Source organism: Nerophis lumbriciformis, linkage group LG19 (assembly GCF_033978685.3).
Source record: "Nerophis lumbriciformis linkage group LG19, RoL_Nlum_v2.1, whole genome shotgun sequence".
NCBI classification, from domain to species: Eukaryota; Metazoa; Chordata; class Actinopteri; order Syngnathiformes; family Syngnathidae; genus Nerophis; species Nerophis lumbriciformis.
In genome coordinates, this window is record NC_084566.2 from 27,801,793 (window position 1) to 27,826,047 (window position 24,255).

General features: G+C 40.3%; 1 protein-coding gene across 2 annotated transcripts in view; it reads left to right on the top strand.

The window, feature by feature from the left end:
* Nucleotides 1–23,575, top strand: part of LOC133618576 (enhancer of polycomb homolog 1-like) — a 72,469-nt gene extending 48,894 nt beyond the window's left edge. For both annotated transcript variants that reach the window (XM_061979071.2, XM_061979070.2), the window contains 12 exons: nt 8,611–8,756; nt 8,852–9,058; nt 9,157–9,305; nt 9,388–9,526; nt 9,625–9,789; nt 9,899–9,988; nt 10,061–10,209; nt 18,880–19,262; nt 19,499–19,617; nt 19,685–19,823; nt 20,176–20,542; nt 22,408–23,575. In XM_061979071.2, the coding sequence (XP_061835055.1) occupies nt 8,611–8,756; nt 8,852–9,058; nt 9,157–9,305; nt 9,388–9,526; nt 9,625–9,789; nt 9,899–9,988; nt 10,061–10,209; nt 18,880–19,262; nt 19,499–19,617; nt 19,685–19,823; nt 20,176–20,542; nt 22,408–22,480 (2,126 nt within the window). In that variant the 3' untranslated portion in view covers nt 22,481–23,575. The remainder of the gene's footprint in view (nt 1–8,610; nt 8,757–8,851; nt 9,059–9,156; nt 9,306–9,387; nt 9,527–9,624; nt 9,790–9,898; nt 9,989–10,060; nt 10,210–18,879; nt 19,263–19,498; nt 19,618–19,684; nt 19,824–20,175; nt 20,543–22,407) is intronic.
* Nucleotides 23,576–24,255: the final 680 nt, after the last annotated feature.

Here is a 24,255-nt window from a genome sequence, read left to right on the forward strand (position 1 = left end):
TATATTATTTTTGTTTTCTTTTTTCTTATTTGAAAATAACTTTTAAATTGGGATTATATTATGCAAAACCTACTTTTCTTACTTGTTGGTACCTGTTTTTGTGTATTTGGGATCTCCATCAGTCCCAAAAATTTAAAATCAAGGCATGGTGGAGATATTTAGTTACGTCAACGGATATTTCTATTTATGGGTTGGTTTATAAACCAAACTATATTGGGATATGAGTTTGGATCTATATAGCCCAACCCTACACTCGTGTTACCGACAGTGCTAGCACAGTTAAGGGATGTTCTGAGTTTAATTAAGCGTTGCAGTAGGCCTTTGGATAGCATTGTGTTTATGTATGAGTGCACATGTGTACATTGTTTGAATGTTAATAGTGAAATTGTGATATTAAAGACATTTCGTATTGCTCCTAAATTTTTTCTGTGCTGCAAAAAAATGTTCTGTGCTACTAATTTTATCTTCTTAGTAGCAGTGGTGTTGCTAGTGAAAAAGTGGTACTTAATTAGTACCGGTATACCGTACAACCCTAATATAGATACAGATAGATTAGGGATGTAACTAGGGCTACAACAACTACTCGATTAAATCGATTATAAAAATAGTTGGCGATTAATTTAGTCATCGATTCGTTGGATCTATGCTATGCGCAGAGGCATTTTTTTATTTAAAAAAAAATATATATATATATTTTTTTTTTATAAACCTTTATTTATAAACTGCAACATGTACAAACAGCTGAGAAACAATAATCAAAATAAGTATGGTGCCAGTATGCTGTTTTTTTGTTTGTTTGTTTTTTCAATAAAATACTGGAAAGGATAGAAATGTAGTTTGTCTCTTTTATCCGATTATTAATCGAAGTAATAATCGACAGATTAATCGATTATCAAATTAATCGTTAGTTGCAGCCGTAGATGTAACGATAAACGGTATAATGATAAACCGCGGTAAAATTCCAGACATTAGTAATGCCGTTTAAATTTGTAATTACTGAAAAAACGTCATTTATTAATGCATTTCAGGGAACACTGCTTACATCCTGAATACTGAAACGCGGTAGTGCATGCGTACTGGATCCATTTGGCTCGTGAAACATGGCGACTTTGCTTTGAAAATGTTCTCTCTGACCTAACGGAGCCAATCGCTTCGTTTCAATTCATTTCAATCGCGTCTACCTCCGTGGAGTCTCGGTGTGCGATTAAGAGCGCAATGCTGTTGGAGGAGAAAAATATTTGATTTTGCAGTTTCATTTTGAACGTGCAACTAGCGTATTTCCGTCAGCTGCTGGGACTGAGAGTTACCATGCAGCAAGCAATGTGTCGGTAACTTTGCCACAACTTGTTTATAAAGTCTTTAGTTTGTTTACTGGTATCATGGTAGCATCATGTAATATAAAAGCTGATACTATTAATGAACAAGAACACAAATATTTGTCTTTAAATATATAGATAACATTCAGAGCATTTTTATTAGACATTACAAATTCACACCCCAACACTGTTTTACCAAACATAATGAATAATCATGATTAATAATCGGGATTTCAATATTGATAAAAAACAATCTTTATTATTTTGCCCATAATGGTGCAGTCCTATGTGTAAGACTAGACCTCACTATGAACACTTTATATCTATATGAACAAAAAGTGCTGTTGTCAAAAGGGTGACATTTTGCAAAATTTTCATTTATTTTTATTTATAGTATTATTTTGTTTCTGTCTTATTACTTTGTTTATAATGCTTGTGTTGCTTTCATATTCACATTCAACTTCCTACTTGAGGTACATATATACAGACCCTTTCCAAAAAAATGTAATATTATGAAAAAGTTTTTCTTTCCATAATTCCATTTAAAACGTTAAACTTCCATAGATTATAGATTCAAGGCCCACAACTTAAACGATTTTAAGTATTTGTTTATTTGTACATAATTTGGGCTTCCAGCTCATAAAACCCACAAAAACAGGATTTCAAAAAATTAGAATACTGTGCAGAAATCAGCCCAAATTTTACAGGGCATGAGTGTTTTAAACTGAGTGTCACACACTACTCATCTACTAAACCGAGGGCTTCTGCGAATTATCAAAAAGAGAAGAATTATGAATCTGGCAGAGATCCAGGAAGAGTGGAATGAGGCGGGCGTCACAGCTTAAAAAAGCACAACATTCAGACGCATCCTGGAGATGTGCTACAACTGTCGGGTTGTTCGGGTCAAACCGCTTCTGAGCCTGAGCCAACATAGGAAGCGTCTCAACTGGGCCAAGGAGAAGGAGGACTGGACTGTTTGTTGGCCAGTGGTCCAAGGTCTTTTTTTCTGATGAAAGCAAAGTGTACCTTTCATTCGGGAATCAAGGTTTGGAGGCAGACTGGTGAGTTACAGAACCCAAGCTGCTTGTAGTCCAGTGTGAAATATCCATCGTCAGTCATGATTTGGGGTGCAATGTCCAGTGCAGGTGTTGGTAAACTCTGATTTCAAAGGGATTCCCTCCAAAGTATTGAAGATTGAAATATCATTTTGAAAGTGCCATTTTTTGATTGATTTGATGTGATCCTAATTTATTTTTTCTCTTCAAAAACTGAGAAGTAAATGGTGATTTCTTCACAGTATTCTGATTTTTTTTAAATCCTGTTTTTGTGGGTTTTAAACCATTTACCGTTTAAATTGTGGCCCTGAATCTATAATCTATGGAAATTTAACGTTTTGAATGGAATTATGGAAATAAATACACTTTTCCATGATATACCGTATTTTCCGCACCATAAGCCGCCCTGGGTTATAAGCCGCGCCTTCAATGAACGGCATATTTCAAAACTTTGTCCACCTATAAGCCGCCCCGTGTTATAAGCCGCATCTAACTGCGCTAAAGGGAATGTCAAAAAAACAGTCAGATAGGTCAGTCAAACTTTAATAATATATTAAAAACCAGCGTGATGTGGGCGCGCATGGAGTCGTATATCAACATGGACGGAGCTGCGTGAAAAAAGCCACCCGGCCTCTTCGCGTAAACTTCCCTTAACCACTCGCTCATCTTTTCTTCATCCATCCATCCCTTCGATTTAGCTTTCATGATGACGCCGGCTGGAAAGGTCTCTTTTGGCAAGGTCTTCCTTTTGAATATCACCATGGGTGGAAGTTTCTGGCCATTAGCATGGCAAGCTAGAACCACAGTGAAGGATGACTTCTCATTCCCTGTGGTGCGAATATTCACCGTACGTGCTCCCGTTGTATCCACAGTGCGGTTCACAGGAATATCAAAAGTCAGTGGAACCTCGTCCATGTTGATAATGTTCTCTGGCCGGATCTTTTTTTCAGCTATCTTGTTTTTACAATATGCACGGAAAGTAGCCAGCTTTTCTTGAAAGTCTTTAGGCAGTTGCTGTGAAATAGTAGTCCGTGTGCGGATGGAGAGATTGCGTCTTTTCATGAACCGGAAACCTGTCGCTTAGTAGGAGCCATTTTGTGGTCTTTACAGATGTAAACACACAAAGGAAATGAAACGTAATATCCGCGCGCTTCTTCTTCTTCTACGGGGGCGGGTGGTTGCTTACAGTAGAAGAAGAAGCGCTTCCTCTTCTATGGGGGCGGGTGCTTACCTTGGCGGTTGCTTGCCGTAGAAGAAGAAGCGCTTCCGCTTCTACGGGGAAAAAAGATGGCGGCTGTTTACCGTAGTTGCGAGACCTAAACTTTATGAAAATGAATCTTAATATTAATCCATATATAAAGCGCACCGGGTTATAAGCCGCACTGTCAGCTTTTGAGTAAATTTGTGGTTTTTAGGTGCGGCTAATAGTGCGGAAAATACGGTACACATTTTTTGGAAAGGGCTTGTACATTTGGAATGTTTATTTTTTTGTATTTAAAAAAAAAATAAATCTTGGTTAAAGGATTTCAGTAAGTAGTTTTTGAAAATGTTGAGCACATTTAAAATTACCGCTATAATAATAATAATAACCTTGATGATTTTGGTCACAATAATCTTGATAAGAAATGTTCATACTGTGACATCCCTAAGATAGATTTAGATATATTTATATATCTCTCTCGCTCTCTCTATCTCTAGCTCTTTCTCCCTCTCCCTGTCTCTCTCTCTCTATATACCGTATTTTCCGCACTATAAGGCGCCCTGGGTTAAAAGCCGCGCCTTCAATGAACGGCATATTTCAAAACTTTGTCCACCTATAAGCCGCCCGGTGTTGTAAGCCGCATCTAACTGCGCTAAAGGAATGTCAAAAAAACAGTCAGGTCAGTCAAACTTTAATAATATATTAAAAACCAGCGTTCTAACAACTCTGTTCACTCCCAAAATGTACGCAAATGTGCAATCACAAACATACGTATATCAACATGGACAGAGCTGCGTGAAAAAAGCCACCCGGCCTCTTCGCGTAAACTTAAACTTACCTTAACCACTCGCTCATCTTTTCTTCATCCATCCCTTCGAGTTAGCTTTTATGATGACGCCGGCTGGAAAGGTCTCTTTTGGCAAGGTCTTCCTTTTGAATATCACCATGGGTGGAAGTTTCATTAGCATGGCAAGCTAGAACCACAGTGAAGGATGACTTCTCATTCCCTGTGGTGCGAATATTCACCGTACGTGCTCCCGTTCCACAGTGCGGTTCACAGGAATATCAGTTGCTGTGGAATACGGTAGTAATCCGTGTGTGGATGGAGAGATTGCGTCTTTTCATGAACCGGATCCTTGTCGCTTTGTAGGAGCCATTTTGTGGTCTTTACAGATGTAAACACACAAAGGAAATGAAACGTACGGTGATATCCGCGTGCTTTTTCTTCTTCTACGCGGGCGGGTGGTTGCTTACAGTAGAAGAAGAAGCGCTTCCTGTTCTATGGGGGCGGGTGCTTACCTTGGCGGTTGCTTGCGTAGAAGAAGAAGCGCTTCCTGTTCTACCGGGAAAAAAGATGGCGGCTGTTTACCGAAGTTGCGAGATCGAAACTTTATGAAAATGAATCTTAATATTTATCCATATATAAAGCGCACCGGGTTAAAAGGCGCACTGTCAGCTTTTGAGAAAATTTTTGGTTTTTAGGTGCGGCTAATAGTGCGGAAAATACGGTATATATATATATATATATATATATATATATATATATATATATATATATATATATATATATGTATTAGAGCTGGTCAATTAAATTAATTTTAATTTCGATTATGGTTCCTCATTTATAAAAATATAATTGGGAAAAAATGATTAATGGGCCGCGCAATGTACATGCAAATTCCGTAGCTTGTGATGGTGAAACAGATGAGTGAATGAGTGAAAAAAGACCATGAATATGAGAAGTTTGGGATGTCACCATGGTTGCTGTTTTTTTTGTTGACACATCGCTAGTATGCCTAATCAATAATCACCATATTTAACAAAAAAGCAAGTCATGATTTCCGCGTTCACTTGACTGTGGACAGTCACAGAATTGGCCAATAAAACGGAATCCGCTGATTCACGCAAAATAATATCAGGAAAATTGACATAAATGTGAGTGAAATGTCAATGTGAGGAGAAGAAACGTTTGTTTGGGAAAATAATTTGTCCGATACCGCTCATTTATCACCAACACACTCCGCCACCCCGTTGTGAACTAAACAATGTCGAGAAGGCCACTTAAATCGTCAACTAAACTATGGAGCTAAAGCTAACAAGAACAATTCATACACCCACAACACATCTCATCTGCTTGTGTATTGGTGAACGACATCATAAATGTAACATTATTGTACAAACAGTGGTCACAACTTCAGAGGCGCTCTTTTTTTATTTGTATTATTGTTTTCAGAAAAGTATCTTGCACAAGCATAATGTACTTAAAGCACTTATTGATATGTTTACAAAATCATTATGCTTTGACCTAAAATACTGGTCAAAATGATGTACATATACATGTGTATGTATATGTAAATTTGTGTATAAGGACCCTTTCCAAAAATTTTAATAATATGGAAAAGTGTGTTTATTTCCATAATTCCATTCAAAATGTTAAACTTCCATAGATTATAGATTCAGGGCTCACAACAATTTCAAGTATTTGTTTATTAGTACATAATTTGGGCTTCCAGCTAATAAAACCCACACAAACAGGAGTCTAAAAAATTAGAATACTGTGAAGAAATCACCATTTACTTTTTGTTTTTTGCAGGGAAAAAAAAGAAAGTAGGATCACATCATTCAAAAAATTGTCTGAATGTTTTGGTTTTTGAAGCTGTGACTCCCGACTCATTCCACTCTTTCTGGATTTCTGACAGATTCGTTCATCTTCTGTTCGATAATTCGCAGAAGCCCACGGTCAGCTTTTCTGCTGGTGCATCTTCTCCTGCCACATTTTGCCCTTCCACTAGACTTTCTATTGATATGCTTGGACACAGCACTCTGAACAGCCAGCCTCCTTAGCTATGAACTTTTGTGGCTTACCCATCCTATGGGGGGTATCAATTATGGTCTTCTGGCCAGTTGTCAAGTCTGCAGTCTTCCCCATATTGATCCTGGCTGAGACAATTTAACCAAAGTGAAGCAATTTAATGACACCTGAAAAAACCTGTGCAGGTGCTTTGAGTTTAGTAGATGAGTAGTACTGTATGTATGGTTTTTTTTGTTTTTTTTTAAATAAAGCAATGAGGAACGTTTTAATTGTATTTGAGCTGTTTTTCAAACGTGTTATAGCCAATTGTACATACATATTAGGCTATATACAGTATGTCCATTCATACAATATATCAGTTAAAGTTATTTTCATGTTTAAAAAAAAAAAGAGAGAAAAAACTTTTTTTTGAAGGTGTGGCGGTGTTGATTTTGCCATGGCGAGCGTTTAAATGTAATGAAACCCTGGTGTAAAAATGTGTATATACATTTGTGTATGTGTATATGTGTCTATATATGTACTGTATGTGTATATACATATCTATGTACGTATATATGTGTATGCATGTGTGCGTGCCCGCGCATATGTATGTGTTTGTGTATGTATCTGTAAATATGTGTGTGTTTGTATATATGTATGTATGTGTATGTATATGTATGTATACATACATACATACTATATTGCCAAAAGTATTTGGCCACCCATCCAAATGATCAGAATCAGGTGTCCTTCACTTGGCAGGTGTATAAAATCAAGAACTTAGTCATGGACACTGTTTCTACAAACATTTGTGAAAGAATGGGCCGCTCAGTGATTTTCAGCGTGGAACTGTCACACCTGTGCAACAAATCCAGTCGTGAAATTTCCTCGCTCTTAAATATTCCAAAGTCAACTATCGGCTTTATTATAAGAAAATGGAAGAGTTTGGGAACTACAGCAAGTCAGCCACCAAGTGGTAGGCCACGTAAAGGGGTCAGCGGATGCTGAAGTGCATAGTGCAAAGACTTTCTGCACAGTCAGTTGCTACAGAGCTCCAAACTTCATGTGACCTTCCAATTTGCCCACATAAAGTACGCAGAGAGCTTCATGGAATGGGTTTCCATGGCCGAGCAGCTGTATCTAAGCCATACATCACCAAGTCCAATGCAAAGCGTGGGATGCAGTGGTGTAAGGCACATCGCCACTGGACTCTAGAGCAGTGGAGACGCATTCTCTGGAGTGATAAATCACGCTTTTCCATCTGGCAATCTGATGGACGAGTCTGGGTTTGGTGGTTGACAGGAGAACGGTACGTTTCGGACTGCATTGGGCCCCATCCATCCATCCATTTTCTACCGCTTGTCCCGTTCGGGTTCGCGGGGCTGCTGGAGTCTATCTCAGCTGCATTCGGGTGGAAGGCGGCGTACACCCTGAACAAGTCGCCACCTCATCGCAGGGCCAACACAGATAGACAATTTGGTGGAGGAAAAATTATGGTGTGGGGTTGTTTTTCAGTAGTTGGGCTTGGCCCCTTAGTTCCAGTGAAAGGAACTTTAAATGCTCCAGGATACCAAAACATTTTGGACAATTCCATGCTTCCAACCTTGTGGGAACAGTTTGGAGCAGGCCCCTTCCCTCTTCCAACATGACTGCACCAGTGCACAAAGCAAGGTCCATAAAGACTTGGATGACAGAGTCTGGTGTGGATGAACTTGACTGATCTGAACCTGATAGAACATCTTTGGGATTAATTAGAACAGAGACTGAGAGCCAGGCCTTCTCGACCAACATCAGTGTGTGACCTCACCAATGCGCTTTTGGAAGAATGGTCGAAAATTCCTATAAACACATTCCGCAACCTTGTGGATGGCCTTCCCAGAAGAGTTGAAGCTGTAATAGCTGCAAAAGGTGGACCGACTTTATATCGAACCCTATGAGTTAGCAATGGGATGGCACTTCAAGTTCATATGTGAGTCAAAGCAGGTGGCCAAATACTTTTGGCAATATAGGGTATATGTGTATGTGTATATATATATATATATATATATATATATATATATATATATATATATATATATATATATATATATATATTCTGTATATGTGTGTATAGCAAACGTTTTATTACACAAATATTTTATTGACATCGATTGTCTATTGGGATATGTGTTGCTATTATTTTATTGGCCGAGCCCTTATTGTCTTCCAAATGGAAAGGTTGCAAATTTGTCTGTTTCTTGCCTCCAGCTTTCAGCTTGGACACGGAGCAGCCGGACTACGACCTGGACTCGGACGACGACGCTTTTATCACCAAGTTAAAAAAGAAGATGGAGATCAGCCTCTTGCAGTTTGAGGAGATGATTGACCGGCTCGAGAAAGGCAGTGGACAGCAGGTTGGTGTCTTTCAGCAAAAATGCATGAATGAGCTGTCAGTCTGGTTGTTGTGAAGAAAAAGGATATAGACATGACGTGCACATTGTCGTCCCAGCTGGTCAGTCTTCCAGAGGCCAAGCTGCTCCTCAAGGAGGATGACGAGCTCATCAAGGAGGTTTTTGACTACTGGAGCCGCAAAAGGAAAAACAGCAAAGCCCTCTCGCTCATCAACATCATCAAGCAGGAGAAGCGGGACGGCTCGAGCACCAGCGACCCCTATGTGGCCTTTCGACGGCGCACGGAAAAAATGCAAACCAGGAAGGTGGGTTCTAGGAATAGGAGTAAGCGGTTTGAAATCTGTGAAAGCCGACAGCTGTAGGTTTTGCATAGTTTGAGACTCAATATATTCTCATCTTTCAGAATCGTAAGAATGACGAGGCGTCATACGAGAAGATGCTGAAACTCAGGAGAGATCTGAGTCGAGCCGTCACCATCCTGGAGATGATCAAAAGGAGGGAGAAGAGCAAGAGAGAGCTGCTGCACCTCACGCTGGAGGTCTTTGAGAAGAGGTCTGTTTGGCAGAAGTATGAATCAACTTCATAATAATATTCATTATTATTATTATTAACAAGTATTGTTTTCCGTCAACAGAAATGTCATGTCAGACTATGGTGGAGAAATTTTAGCTGAGGTTCTGGCCGAGCGGGCTCTCGTGAGGCCACAGATTATTCCTCTGGTACCGCTCACCAACCAGTACCACCACATGGACCATAAGGAGTACAAGTCTAAGGTGAACAGACCAAGCACATTTTCAACATCCTTTGTACAAATCATGTTGAACCTTTTGGGTCTAAGTCCTGGGGTGAATTTGTTTTGGTCCTTTTCCAGCCTGATAAGACTGAAGTTCCTCGTCAGAAGAGGAAATACGAGAAGAAGCTGAAGGTCTTGACTCAGTCAGCCGGCGCCTCACACTACCAGGGTCCAGCAGTGTTTAATGCCAAGGACCTCAACCAGTATGACTTCCCCAGCTCGGATGAAGAGCCACTGTCCCAGGTAGCAGCACTGTGCTAGTGTGCCATCTAGAGGCCCTTTGTAAAATCACACATCAAACCATAATCTCAACCAGCAACCTCACACTGACTTATAACCTTGGTGTCCACAGCTCCATTCTGGCTCATCAGAAGCTGAGGAAGAGAACGACCCGGATGGCGCGTACGCCTTCCGCAGGAAGCCGGGCTGTCAGTACTATGCTGTAAGTGTTGTGCTCATCATCAAGAGCTGTGAATATAAGGACGCCCCTCGCTGAGTCTTAGTGTGTTTTCAGGCCCCTCAAGATCGAGTGGGCAGCTGGCCCTGGTCGGCGGGCTGGGATGGTGGCCTGGCAGGAGCCCGATACCGCTACAGTCTCACCACGCTCACGGTGCCACGGCGCTGCCAAGGTCTGGCCCGGCGACGCGTGGGTCGAGGGGGAAGGTAATTAACATTTACGCTTAGCTTTGTATGTATTCATTATTTATATCAACATTTAAGCTTTTTCTCATTGCAGCTTCTTTGCGCAAATTTAAAACAAATTTGTTTTTACAATCTATAAAGTATAGTATATTAAGGTATATTAAAAAGCTGTGTTCCACAATTGGCCCATTTGACCACACTCTGAACACCACTAGTTTAGATATTTCATAAGTGTTGCCAAACGACAGAAGAGTGTATCTAAGTTGTCTTCAACTTCTTAGCACTTATGAAAGTTATAAAGGGTTGGGTTGCTTTTGAAGGTTTTTTGTGTTTCATGTGGAGTAACTACATTATGGAGAAGTCTTAGCGGTAGAGCAAAACCAAAAGCATAGACAAAGGTACCAGCTAAATTACGAGCAAGGAGCAAGAAACCTGCAGAGTTGAAAATAAGTTCCTGTGTTGCCGAAAACTGCTGTTCCAGCTTTATTGAAACAAACAACAAACATAAAATTGTGCACATTTTGCAAGCGGTTATACTTCATACACGCTCACTGGACTTGACACGCTGAATACATCGCCTTTTAAGATGCAAGACACACTCCTTTCACTTTAAAATGTATACCTCTCTTTGCTAAATATACCGTTAAAGTCACAAATTGGCTTCACCGAGGCTTTCTCCTACATGTTCTCTGGCAAAGCAGGAGATTATGCTGTGTGCTCTGTGTTGTGAGTGGAGTTACCACGCACACCCAGTCATACTTCCGTTATAATGTATGAACGTGGCCAAACCCGGAAGGGCCAAATCCACATGCTAGTTAATTTTTTGCCACAAATCAATAAATGGAAAAAATGGTGTGTGCACGTGTGGAGTAGAGCACATTCTCGCAGGAAGGAGGAGCTTCACTTTGAGATGCAAAACATCATAGATAGGAACATCGAATTAACAATTTTTTAATTTTAATACCGTCATATTTAATTAATTGGATTATGATATAAAGGGGTCATATTATGATTTTCTTTCTATATTTAAAACACAACGTGGGTGGGTCTTTGGTCAACATTTTCTATACATTATGTTTTCAAGACTGTTTTAAAGCTGCTTTTTGACAGTCTCTTCAAAATGCGCTGGATAGGTCTTGTTTATTTATGGGCCTCTACTTGAACTGTCTTCTCCCTGTCAGCTATGTTGTAGTTTTTAGTGCTTCCATAGCGAGTCTACTGACAGATATAAGTTAAAACTATACGCTACTTTGTATTACAAATGGCAACAGCGGAGGATGCATGTGCATATATGAGCAAGTCCGGCCCACAACAAGAGGCTAGAGAAAAATAAGAAGCTTATTGATTACAGTGCATACTATAATGGCGGACGCTCAGAAGTAGGAAGGAAGGCAAGATTATTTAATAAATGCCCACGCAATGTCTCAACAATTTGATTTTAACATTTCGGGACTTATGCAGATCCCAAATACACAGCAGCAGGTACCAATAGAAGAATCAGAATCAGCTTTATTGTCATTACGCAAGGTAACGAGATTGAGGCCATTCCATACAGTGCGATGTGTGCATGCTAGAAAAACAATGGTAAGAACAGTTGGTGTTGCCTAACAGGGCCCCTTTAAAATCTATTAATAGTGCAGGCCTAATAGCTAGTTTGTTTAGCTATTCCTTGTCCCCCAGTGATAATTTTACTTGTAAGAAATATACTGTAGTTTATTTGCCGCCACGGAGGCGAGCATTGCTGATTTAGAAGTGGCTTTGCACTTTGGAGGGACATTAGCCCTTAACGAAGACGCTACCCTGTGTCGTGGCCGCGTTCGTTGGCTTGTCATTGTCAAATTTGCGGGACACGGCTAGAATGTGTCATGAACATACATTATCACGATATAACGACAGTATTAAAAGCTCTATCGTCGACCAAATGTATGTAATTTATATTGTATATTGTCTATCGTGCAACCCGAGTTATTAGGGATGTAACCGTATCAAAAGCTCACTGTACAATATCACGGTATAAAGGCCACGGTATGATATTATTGTGGTATATGTCCCAAAAAAAGACTTAAAAATGCCATCGTGTGTAAAATGAAGTGTTAGGAATGTGTAGATTGAACACACATAATGCTCAAATGTTGTAATCATATTTATTACTACAAACATGTATTTTTAAGAATTGTGGAGGGACATTTAGTGTTTCAAGCAAATATTAAAATTAACTCACAGTTGATGTCTTTTAAAGTAACAATGTAAACATCCAGTGTAAAACAATAATGTTAAGTTTAGTGTCTTTCTATTTTTACTTTCTAAGAAGCAGTGAACATGTTTATATCAGTCTAGAAATTCCGTTTCTCAGAAAAGTTTACTAAGAATATAACTTTTAATAATGTAAATACCTCACACACTGATGTTTGGCTTTGCTGGCTTAAATATATTTTCAGGGTTACGGTTTATGAGGTGTCGACTTGTCCAGGGTGTACAGCGGGTACGGTACAGAAAGTATTTAAACCCCTTAAAATTCTTCACTCTGTTTCATTGTAGCCATTTGCTCAAATCTAAAAAGTTTATTGTATTTCTCATTAATGTACACACATCACACCATCTTAACAGAAAAAAACAAATCACATCTACATAAGTATTCAGACCTTTTGCTCAATACTATGTTGATCCACCGTTGGTTTTCATCCAGGATGTTTCTCTACATACATTCATATCGTGGCGCAAAGATGAGTGATGAGAGGCGGCCAATTTTACCTCACAACACACTCCATTGGAACTTTAGAAAAAACTGAGGTAATTTGTAATTTTCTCAACAATTAATAAAAAATAGCATCTTAAAACAAAGCACATACAGGTTTTCCGCAGGGCAATAAAAAGTATTAAAAGTCATTAAATGAATTTTGCAAAAATTAAGGCCTTAAATGGCATTTAAAAGTATTTAATCTGATGTCCAGAGGCATACATTTTATTTTAAACAATTCTAGAACTGAGCCAATAGCCAATACGTCAATCAATGGAATGGTAAATGAAAATAAACTCAACATCATCGATACATTGCTACATTTGTCTGTGTTTCTTTTGTTCGGCTGCTGCTTTCAAATTGCATAAAGAGGTCTTGTAAGATTTGAAAGCGTGATAAGCGCTGCCTCCATACGGCAAATGAAACTGTTCTGGGGGCCCCAATTGTGGCCTTTCTTTGGTGACTATAGGCATGTAGTCCTTAAATTACAAGTAGAGTGGAAAAACAAGTTACCTCTATAGTGAAGCTTTTATCACATATGTCTGATTTATGACACCAAGACTTCCAAAGTTTGCGAATAAATAGATATTATCAAAATAATATCAATCTCAAGAGATTTCTGAGCCATTTTGAGAGATAATGAGGATGCCAGTCACGTGATTGTGTGACGTTCTAGGAACCAACGATCCCTTCCCTATCAACAGCAATGCTAATCAAGCAGACTTTGTGAGAGCCAACAACTAATACTTTTGGAAAAATTATGATCCTTGTATTTTTGAGCCCGAACACAGAGGATGAGCAATAAGTTTTAGAAGTTGAGTGATGGATGCAGTTTCATTGTGACACTAGCATGCACAGCATTGCTAGGTGCTAAACATACAAACTATCATTACCAAACCAGAATAAAACAAAAGCCAAAGATGTTTGGTGCGCAATATTCAAAATGGCTGACTGAATTTGTGGCTTTTTGTGATGTTTAAACTGTGTTTTCACATTCTTTGCGGATTGTAAATACAATTTGATATAGTTTAATGGATACAATGAAACACAAATAAGCATATAAAGTCAACTTGTTTTTCCATTCTACTGGTACTTTAACTGTGACATCATGTCATGTTAATGAGAAAGCTGAGCTTGTTTCATACTCAACTCCCCCAGCCGTCTTCACTTCAACACACGGAGCAGCTAATTTGGCTGACATTAGCAGGTCTAGTGACACACCTCACATGACCTATGGTGGGCAAACAAGACAATTCTCACAACAGACACAACTTATATTTATGTGTGTGTGTGTGTGTGTGTGTGTGTGTGTGTGTGTGTGTGTGTGTGTGTGTGTGTGTGTGTGTGTGTGTGTGTGTGTGTGTGTGTGTGTGTGTGTGTGTGTGTGTGTGTGTGTGTGTGTGTGTGTGTGTGTGTGTGTGTGTGTGTGTGTGTGTGTGTGTGTGTGTGTATATATATACATACACGTGTGTATGTATGTGTATATATATATATATATATATACACACACACGTACGTGTGTGTGTGTGTATGTATGTATATATGTATATATATATATACACACACGTACGTACGTGTGTGTGTGTGTGTGTATGTATATATATATATACACACACACACGTGTATATGTATGTATGTATATATATGTACCGTATTTTCCGCACCATAAGGCGCCCTGGGTTATAAGCCGCGCCCTCAATGAACGGCATATTTCAAAACTTTGTCCACCTATAAGCCGACCCGTGTTGTAAGCCGCATCTAACTGCGCTAAAGGAATGTCAAAAAAACAGTCAAATAGGTCAGTCAAACTTTAATAATATATTAAAACCAGCGTGATGTGGGCGCGCATGGAATCGTATATCAACATGGACGGAGCTGCGTGAAGAAAGCCACCCGGCCTCTTCGCGTAAACAAAAACTTACCTTAACCACTCGCTCATCTTTTCTTCATCCATCCCTTCGAGTTAGCTTTTATGATGACGCCGGCTGGAAAGGTCTCTTTTGGCAAGGTCTTCCTTTTGAATATCACCATGGGTGGAAGTTTCTGGCCATTAGCATGGCAAGCTAGAACCACAGTGAAGGATGACTTCTCATTCCCTGTGGTGCGAATATTCACCGTACGTGCTCCCGTTGTATCCACAGTGCGGTTCACAGGAATATCAGTTGCTGTGAAATAGTAATCCGTGTGCGGATGGAGAGATTGCGTCTTTTCATGAACCGGATCCTTGTCGCTTAGTAGGAGCCATTTTGTGGTCTTTACAGATGTAAACACACAAAGGAAATGAAACGTACGGTGATATCCGCGCGCTTTTTCTTCTTCTACGCGGGCGGGTGGTTGCTTACAGTAGAAGAAGAAGCGCTTCCTGTTCTATGGGGGCGGGTGCTTACCTTGGCGGTTGCTTGCGTAGAAGAAGAAGCGCTTCCTGTTCTACCGGGAAAAAAGATGGCGGCTGTTTACCGTAGTTGCGAGATCGAAACTTTATGAAAATGAATCGTAATATTAATCCATATATAAAGCGCACCGGGTTATAAGGCGCACTGTCAGCTTTTGAGAAAATTTGTGGTTTTTAGGTGCGCCTTATAGTGCGGAAAATACGGTATGTATGTATATATATATATATATATATATATATATATATATATATATATATATATATATATATATATATATACATACACACACACGTGTGTATGTATGTATATATGTATATATACACGTGTATGTATATGTATATATATATATATACACATACACACACACACACACACGTGTGTATGTGTATACCGTATTTTCCGCACTATAAGGCGCACCTAAAAACCACAAATTTTCTCAAAAGCTGACAGTGCGCCTTATAACCCGGTGCGCTTTATATATGGATAAATATTAAGATTCATTTTCATAAAGTTTCGGTCTCGCAACTTCGGTAAACAGCCGCCATCTTTTTTCCCCGTAGAAGAAGCGCGCGGTGCATGCTGGGATATGTGACGTTTCATTTCCATTTGTGTGTTTATGTAAAGACCCCAAAATGGCTCCTATTAAGTGTGTTGTCTGTCTAATTATAAATAATGCAGACGAGGCGTGTTAACTGAGTTCTCAACGTTTACTCACAGCGTGCTCATAACCACATTCTAACTCCCAGCATATAACAACGCTTCTCAGGGCTACCGCGCATGCCCGTCACTATCGTTGCATGCTGGGTAGTGTAGTTGTTATATTTGCTGGCTCATAACATCACATTAAGAGACACGCTTACGCGCTTAATTCAATACTCGCCGTCATTCCGGGTGGATTGACAAAAGACCTCCAGCCGCTAGATATTGGTGTCAACAGGGCATTCGAAGCTAGACTAACTGCGTGGGAACAGTGGATGACAGAAGGCGAACACACGTGACGTTCACCAAGACAGGGAGGCAGGGAGACAGCGCCAGACGACATTTTGGATCCCACATTCGCCCAACTTTTCAATTCGGACAACGAAGGAGAATAATTCGAGGGATTTATGAATGAAGAATAACTTCAGAAAGTGAGCGTTATGTTTATTTTGTGTGTTGTGACATTAACGTTCGAGCAACATTATGTTGCTATTGCTCTGCACTATTTTGAATTTTACTATGTTTGTGATTGCACATTTGCGTACATTTTGGGAGTGAACAGAGTTGTTAGAACGCTGGTTTTTAATATATTATTAAAGTTTGACTGACCTATCTGACTGTTTTTTTTGACATTCCTTTAGCGCAGTTAGATGCGGCTTACAACACCGGGCGGCTTATAGGTGGACAAAGTTTTGAAATATGCCGTTCATTGAAGGCGCGGCTTTTAACCCAGGGCGCCTTATGGTGCGGAAAATACGGTATATATATATATATATATATATATATATATATATATATATATATATGCACACACACACATGTGTATGTATATATGTATGTATGTATGTGTGTGTGTGTATATATACCTACACACACGTGAGAAATAAACAAAAGCGAGAGACAAGCAGCAGGAAATACATAATGGTTTGAGGATTTATCAAGTACTTTTTCAGTTCACTCGTATTTCCCGCGATGTACCATTTTTTGCGGTGATTTCCCTCTGTGCACCGCGAAAGTGGTGCACTTTGCTTTGTAGAACGCAGACTTTTGTACTGCCGCCAAAGAGTTTGTCTTTTGTAAGCAACATAACGCAAAAAGTTATCGACAGATTTAGAAATTTCCAAAAAACAATTCCTCTCATCTACTAAGAACACACCTGCTTGCTGCGTTCCACGCCCCTACCTTGCTTGCCTCACACTGCACAGAGGATTCTGGGAGATGTAGTTTATTTTCAGACCCGGCCAAAGCTAAAACGCCAGAAAAAAATTACACTCCCGAGTTTTTGTTTGATACTGTAACACATCACAGTATTATTGAGAAGACTTTGAAACTGGAATACCACGGTACCTACAATACCGTTACACCCCTACTAGTTATACATTGTATTTGTTACGGTTAGAATTAAGGCCTACAGATGAATCGACATCTACACATAGAGCTTCTAACCGACACAAAACTTATTTTGTTTTTTATCTTTTGTAATTCTATCTCAACTAATACACCATCCCATTATAATACATCGCTGGTTGTGCAGTTACACGACAGGCAACCAGGTGTTGTAAAGTAGCCCTGTGACACAAGCGTCAGGAAGAAAAAGTCAAACAGAAAGTTGACTTAAAGCCAGCAGCTTGTTCCAAAATGATTTCTTTCTCAGTTCTTTGGACACACTTTGGCTGCAAAAGGTACAAGTTCGAGCTAAAAAATACTGTAGTAGTTGAATGCATGGCTGTAACTACCATTGAGGACACAGAGGTCAAGTCCTCTGTATTTTTTTAAGTGACAAAAAGAAAATGATGCTATTGACTGCAAATATTTTTTGTGTAGGACATTGTGTGCGCTGTACATCACCATGCGGTAGATCATCCTCTCTCACACATGAACATCTTTCCCCATTAAGAAACGACAATTTAAACTTATATAAATAAACATGTTGCTGTCTGAGCAATAATGCTATTCAATTGTGTACACTGAACCTCCAAGCTGTGCTCTCTTCAAAAAGAGTGATTGTTCCATACTCAGAGGAATACGAGACAGAGGTGTTTTGCAGTGTGTTCAAGAAACGGCTGAACAGAGTAAGGCAATGCCTGCCAGAAATAATGAAAAAGAATAAGTTAAGTTAAGTTAAAGTCCCAATGATTGTCACACACACACTAGGTGTGGTGAAATTTGTCCTCTGCATTTGACCCATCCCCTTGATCACCGCCTGGGAGGTGAGGGGAGCAGTGGGCAGCAGCGGTGCTGCGCCCGGGAATCATTTTTGGTGATTTAACCCCCAATTCCAACCCTTGATGCTGAGTGCCAAGCAGGGACGTAATGGGTCCCATTTTTATAGTCTTTGGTATGACTCGGCCGGGGTTTGAACTCACAACCTACCGATCTCAGGGCGGACACTCTAACCACTAGGCCACTGAGTAGTATAATAGGATTTATTTGTTACGCACTTTTTATTTTAAATAAATCTTGAATTGCTACAGTACAAACCGATATTTTAAACAAGTTTAGCCAATAAAACAGATAAAATACTAAGTCTAAAACACTATCAATGAAGCGTAACAAACCCAAAACATGCAAAATAGTGGGCTTTCTAACGGTGTCTATTTAGTTTAATTAGAAAATAATTAAAACTAAGTCAAAAGTTTTCAAGTCTGTGTAGACGTATTTTTGAGTACATTAAACAATACCGCAACAATAATAACTGGTAATTTTGGTCACGATAACCGTGATAGGAAATTTTTATATCGTTAACATTCCTATCGTACAATAACCAAATGGAGGTAGATAATTAAATTATTGGTGATTTAGTTATTTGTCAAAAAGCATTCAGCCCTTGAGGTACTGACATGTTTTCTTCTTTCCTGGTAGGGTCTTACTGGACCGAGCGTACTCGGACTTTGATGTTTTTCATGAACTGGACCCCGATATGCTGGACCCGCCCCTTCCAACGAGTTCGTGCTCGCCGGCTGCCAGCAAGTTTGCCATTACCTCAGAAACAAATACCTCAGACAGAAGTTCCTCCCCACCCTCCCCCTCTTTGCACACGGACCTCAGTCGGATTCTTTTGAACATAAAGTCGTGCCGATGGCGGCACTTCAGACCGCGGACACTACCACTACACGAGCTGGACAACGCCCATCCTCTCTTCCGCAGGCTGAGTCGAGGCGTAAAGCGCCCGCTCTCCACCTCTAATGTCGGACTTCCCTCCCAGCGCTCTGGACGGGTCGTCCCCCCTGCCCCACCCCCTGTTGGTAAGCCACTATTACTGCAGATTCATGCCCCACATTGAATCGGTTGTTAATTCTAGTTTTTTTTTTTTTACAAGTTTGTGTCCTGTGCACGTACGAGAGAGAAGTCTTGTTTTGAAGTACCCAATGTGACTTTTAATCATAATCTTGAATAGACATGTTTTAGAGCATGTTTAGTTGTAATGTCTACTTTCATTCAGAGCGCTCAGTAATGTGTAAAAAAAACTTTTGTGTGTCAGCTTTCACAGCTGAGCAGTTCCAGCAGCACCATGAGCAGCTGGTCCAGATGCAGAAGGACCAGCTGGAGCAGATCCAGCAGCAGCAAGCCAACAGGGCCACCACTGCCAACAGCACACAGGTGCGTTAACATCCTCTTGCTCAGACGCGACACTTACTTACCGCGTGGTCCGCTCCTCTACCCGCAGGCCTCGACCAACATGTTGGACCAGGCCAACGCTCAGTACGCTGCCTCGGCCCTCATCACCGCCGATCAAATTTTGGCACTAAAAACAAAGGAAGAGCTCGGCCTGGGAGGCGGAGTCAATGGCGTCCTCTCCCCCTCAGGTACAATCCTGACTGAGAATATTTGACCAAGCGGTTGAAAATCGAGCTTCCATCTACTGGAAAGAGTGTTCATTTGTGGCCCACAACTAAAATTTTTATTGGCCCGCAACATATTTTAAAAACTAAATGGACATCGGAACAATCACTATTTGCGTTGTCAGCTGAAACACAAAGCTGAGATGTTTTCCTTTAATATTTAACTGTTTGTCTCCATCACTTTGGTTTTAGCATATAATTAAACAGTGACAAGTTCCTTACAAATTTGGCCCTATATCGTTCCTATTTGTCTGTATACAATGATGCTTCCTTTTAGAATTGGTATTGTTAATATTCATCTTGGACTCTTCTTCAGGTGTCTACAAGGGCTTGCACCTCTCGAGCACAGTCCCCCCTTCTGTTGCCGCTGTGGCCCCGCCCACAACTATGTCCAGCTCCGCCTCGCTGCACCCGACCACCGCCACCAGCTCTGCACCCGTTAACAACAATAATGGCACCGCCCACCCTGTCAGCGCCACAACCACTAACGCCACTCAGGCCCCGCTGGGGAACAACAACAGCCTGCGTCTAGGCCTTTCCGTCGGCAAACGAGCCCACGCACCCCGAACGCTGAGCAGCGCCATGTCGACATCCGCCTTAAAGCTCGCGGCCGCAGCCACCGTCAACTGTCAGAAACCCAAGGTCACCGCCGCGTCTGCATCGCCGCTTGACATGGTGCCCAGGTGAGCCACACATTTAACACCTTCGTTGTTGCTCCTTTTCCACCAAGCGCTAAAGTTCACTTTGTCGGCTTCCTGTTCACGGCCAAATATTTGACTCACTTTTCGGCAAAAACAAAATCAATGGAAGGGTGCCTAAAGGGCAAGGCTAGACATAGTGCAGTGTGTTGATAGATAGACAGCCAATGGCCACTTCCTGAATGTCTTAATTTGTAAAATGTAAAAAAAAATATATACGGTATATAACGAGAACCTAGTTTATAATACAAAAACTGAATGTCTATTGCTTGTATTCCATCATGTGACATCTTCACGGAAGTGAAAAACTGAGATTGCTGTTGTGCAGCAGGCGAACTATCTGAGTACGCAAGGGGCCTAGATCTTCCTGCAAAAAGCAGATACGAACAAAAAATTTAACTATGCAATGGAATCTATCCATATACTTTATTTAAAAAAAGATTTGTCGAGTGATCCCAAGGATTACCTGTCAATCGCGTTCGCAGACATGTCGAATTATCTGGCGCTCGTGACATCATTCTGCACGACAAAACAGATAACAACTAAAAAAAGCATGGAGCTCTACAACTTCTTTGTATGTGGCTGTGTCAAGAAAATTTGTATCTAGACTATCCCAGTTAAATCATGTATCGTTTTTGCTTGGGTTAGGTTGCATTTTATGAATAAACTTCGCATTTACAGCCATGTTTGTTGCTTTGTTGTTGTTGCACGCGCCGTTTACAAGTACGCATGTTTTTCCCCATATTTATCAAAATATAACTATAGATGTTATCATTGTGTATGTGCTGAAAGTTTCATGCCTTTGGCAAAAGCTTAACTCTTTAAGGTTTTGCTCAAATGGTGCTTTTATTTAGACTCGCCGAGTTGGTGCTTTACGAAATACTTGTAGGAAAAATGTGTTTTAAGATCTCCGAAACAAATATCAGGATAATAGTTCAATGGGGAATTCTTAACGTTAAAGTATATCAAACAAATTCTTTAAAGATGTGATCACTGCAAACTTGCGTGTTCTTCCAGTGCGTGACACTTTTCTCGTTGTCATTTAGTAAAATCTTGCACTCTTCTGCCCTTCTATATTGCTTCTCGAGAAACTCTGAAAAAGCGTTTATCCTTTTTGCGTTTTGAACCATTCGTATAGCGGAAAACAATACAAGCATATGGCTTTTTTTTTGGAGAAAGGCTAAATGGCGCCTAGTACCCACTGAGAACAGACGCTGGCTTGACTACAACACGTATTAGTGAGCTGGACGTGACGTCATGCAAATCTAAACATTACCGTCTTATGCAGCGCTTTTTAGCGTCCTGTGTATTACTTTTGTAAAATATAAAAGATAATGGGTCACTAAAAGACAAAACACTAGTTTACAATACAAAACATTGTTTATACAGTATCTTGCTGCACTTTCTTTTAGCAACCTGTATTACTTTTTAAAAATGTAAAAAAGAGGAAGTCTCTGAAAGACAAAAACTACATTTTACAATACAAAACATTGTTTATACAGTATCATGCTGCACTTTTTTTTAGCAACCTGTATTACTTTTTAAAAATGTAAAAAAGAGGAAGTCTCTGAAAGACAAAAACTACATTTTACAATTTAAAAATGTCTATACCCTATTATGCAGCACTTTTTAGCATATTCCTCTCAGCGCAGGGTCAGGTGTGTTACTGACCCAGGTGTGTGACATGAGTGGAATAAAAACGACTACCTCCATTTTTTTACTTGGACACCTTTCACCGTGTGCTCACGCGAGTTAGCTGGCTGGCTCTTCCGAACCTTCAAGTGCACTTGAGCCCTTGGTGGAAACTTTAAAATAAGACTGTTTTTGTGACTGCTGTGGTGGTCTTGTAGGGACAACCATGAGCAAGACAAGGCGCCCCTCAACAGTCTGTCAGAGAATACAATGGCCATGGAGGTGACGTAGCCAGCGGACTCCCTTATGTTTTTTTTTTAGGTGCTATGCATCGTCTGTTAGGCTTGAACGCGAGCGGCGGCTGACTGAGCGCGGTGAGGCTGTGTGTCCACAGTGACTGCTCCTGGAGCCAATCATGATGCTCGTCTGGTGTATACCCCCCACCCTGCCCCATTTCCATATTTGTTACTGTTAATAAGAGATTGTCTGTAAATTCTTAATATGGCAATTATATGTACAGTACTGAATATTTGTACCCCCTCCTTGTATATAACATTACTTGAATACAGAATTGTTCATTTGTGATGTTTTGCACTCGACATATTGAAAAAAAAATCCAAATTAAAGAGAACGATAAACTGCAGCTGGTGCGACAAGTGTCAACGTGTCATGGCGTGCGTGTGCGTGTGCACGGAGCCCGCTCCCTCGTCTATTTATTGTGCCGTGTTTACAAAGTCTGCAACGCCACGCCCACTTTTGTTTGCCTGGCACCGCCCTCTCCCTCGTATCCCGCCATGCCCGTGTGTGAGTGCGCGTGCGCGGGTGCGCGACTCCGTGCACAGGCGGAAGGTATGCGTCTCTCCACAAAGCTCTTCCACACATCGTCATAAAGATTGTCTTTGCTGCTGCGTCTGAGCACTATTGACGTGTGTCATGTGACCATGCTGCTTTTCTATGATTTCAACCTTCAGACACTCATTGTTTTCTAAAATAAATATTTTTGTACCTCCACTTTTTTTATTTCGTTTCTTTTGACTTCTCCATTCTTTTTGTTTGTTGCCGAAGGATGACATGGATCATTCCACTTTGGACAAAAGCGACCATGTGTTATTGACAAATGAAATAAAATCATCTGACATTTGAAGCCCGGGAGGCGAGAGGGTGCCTTTTCATTCTGGGCAGCAGGACAAAACAAAGCAGATCTTCTCTTCTGTGAAGAGTTTGGTACTGAACACGGCTACTTGTAGTTTTTCTTTCTTTTTATGTCTTTGACCCCACTCCCCTCCCTCCGAGCCCACTCCAGCGGTCGCTTGTTGACTTGTCTGCTTGTGTGGACACACTGAGGCAAAGGTGTCAATGAAATAAACATCCAGGGCATTAACTACATGTGTGCACCATTGACTCTTTTCTTTTACTTTTCTCTTTGTCTCCTTAGTCCATGAAAGTGCACTTTTACAATCCACAGACCAGACGTCTTGTAATCTGGTTCTTCCAATTTAACATCAACTATGTTTAAAATTAAGTGTTCAAAGGGAGGCAGTATGATAAATTAGGAACAGAATAAAACATAGACCTAACTTTCATGAAGGATATTTCTAGGCCTGTCAAATGAGTTAACTCTTGATTAATCACACGTTTCTCATTAGTCATGCATATATGCAGATTAATCACAATGTATTGTTAAGAGCACATGCTCCTTTCTCTTTAGCTGCAGATGACCGGTAGTAGGCATGAAACTTGTGGTTTTTCTACAGTGATCAGGTCAGTGCAAAGATGAGTGAGGATTGATTGATTGAAACTTTTATTAGTAGATTGTACAGTACATATTCCGTACAATTGACCACTAAATGGTAACACCCGAATAAGTTTTTCAACTTGTGTAAGTCGGGGTCCACTTAAATCAGTTCATGGTAGGAGACTTGGACTGTTGTCACTGCCATAATGCACCGACTGTAGTTTATATAAAACTGTTGCCAGGTTTCCAACAAATAATTGACTTGTATTTAAATGAAACCTTTATTTTTTTAACTTCCTCTAAAATTCTGTATTTTTGGTCCAAATATCAG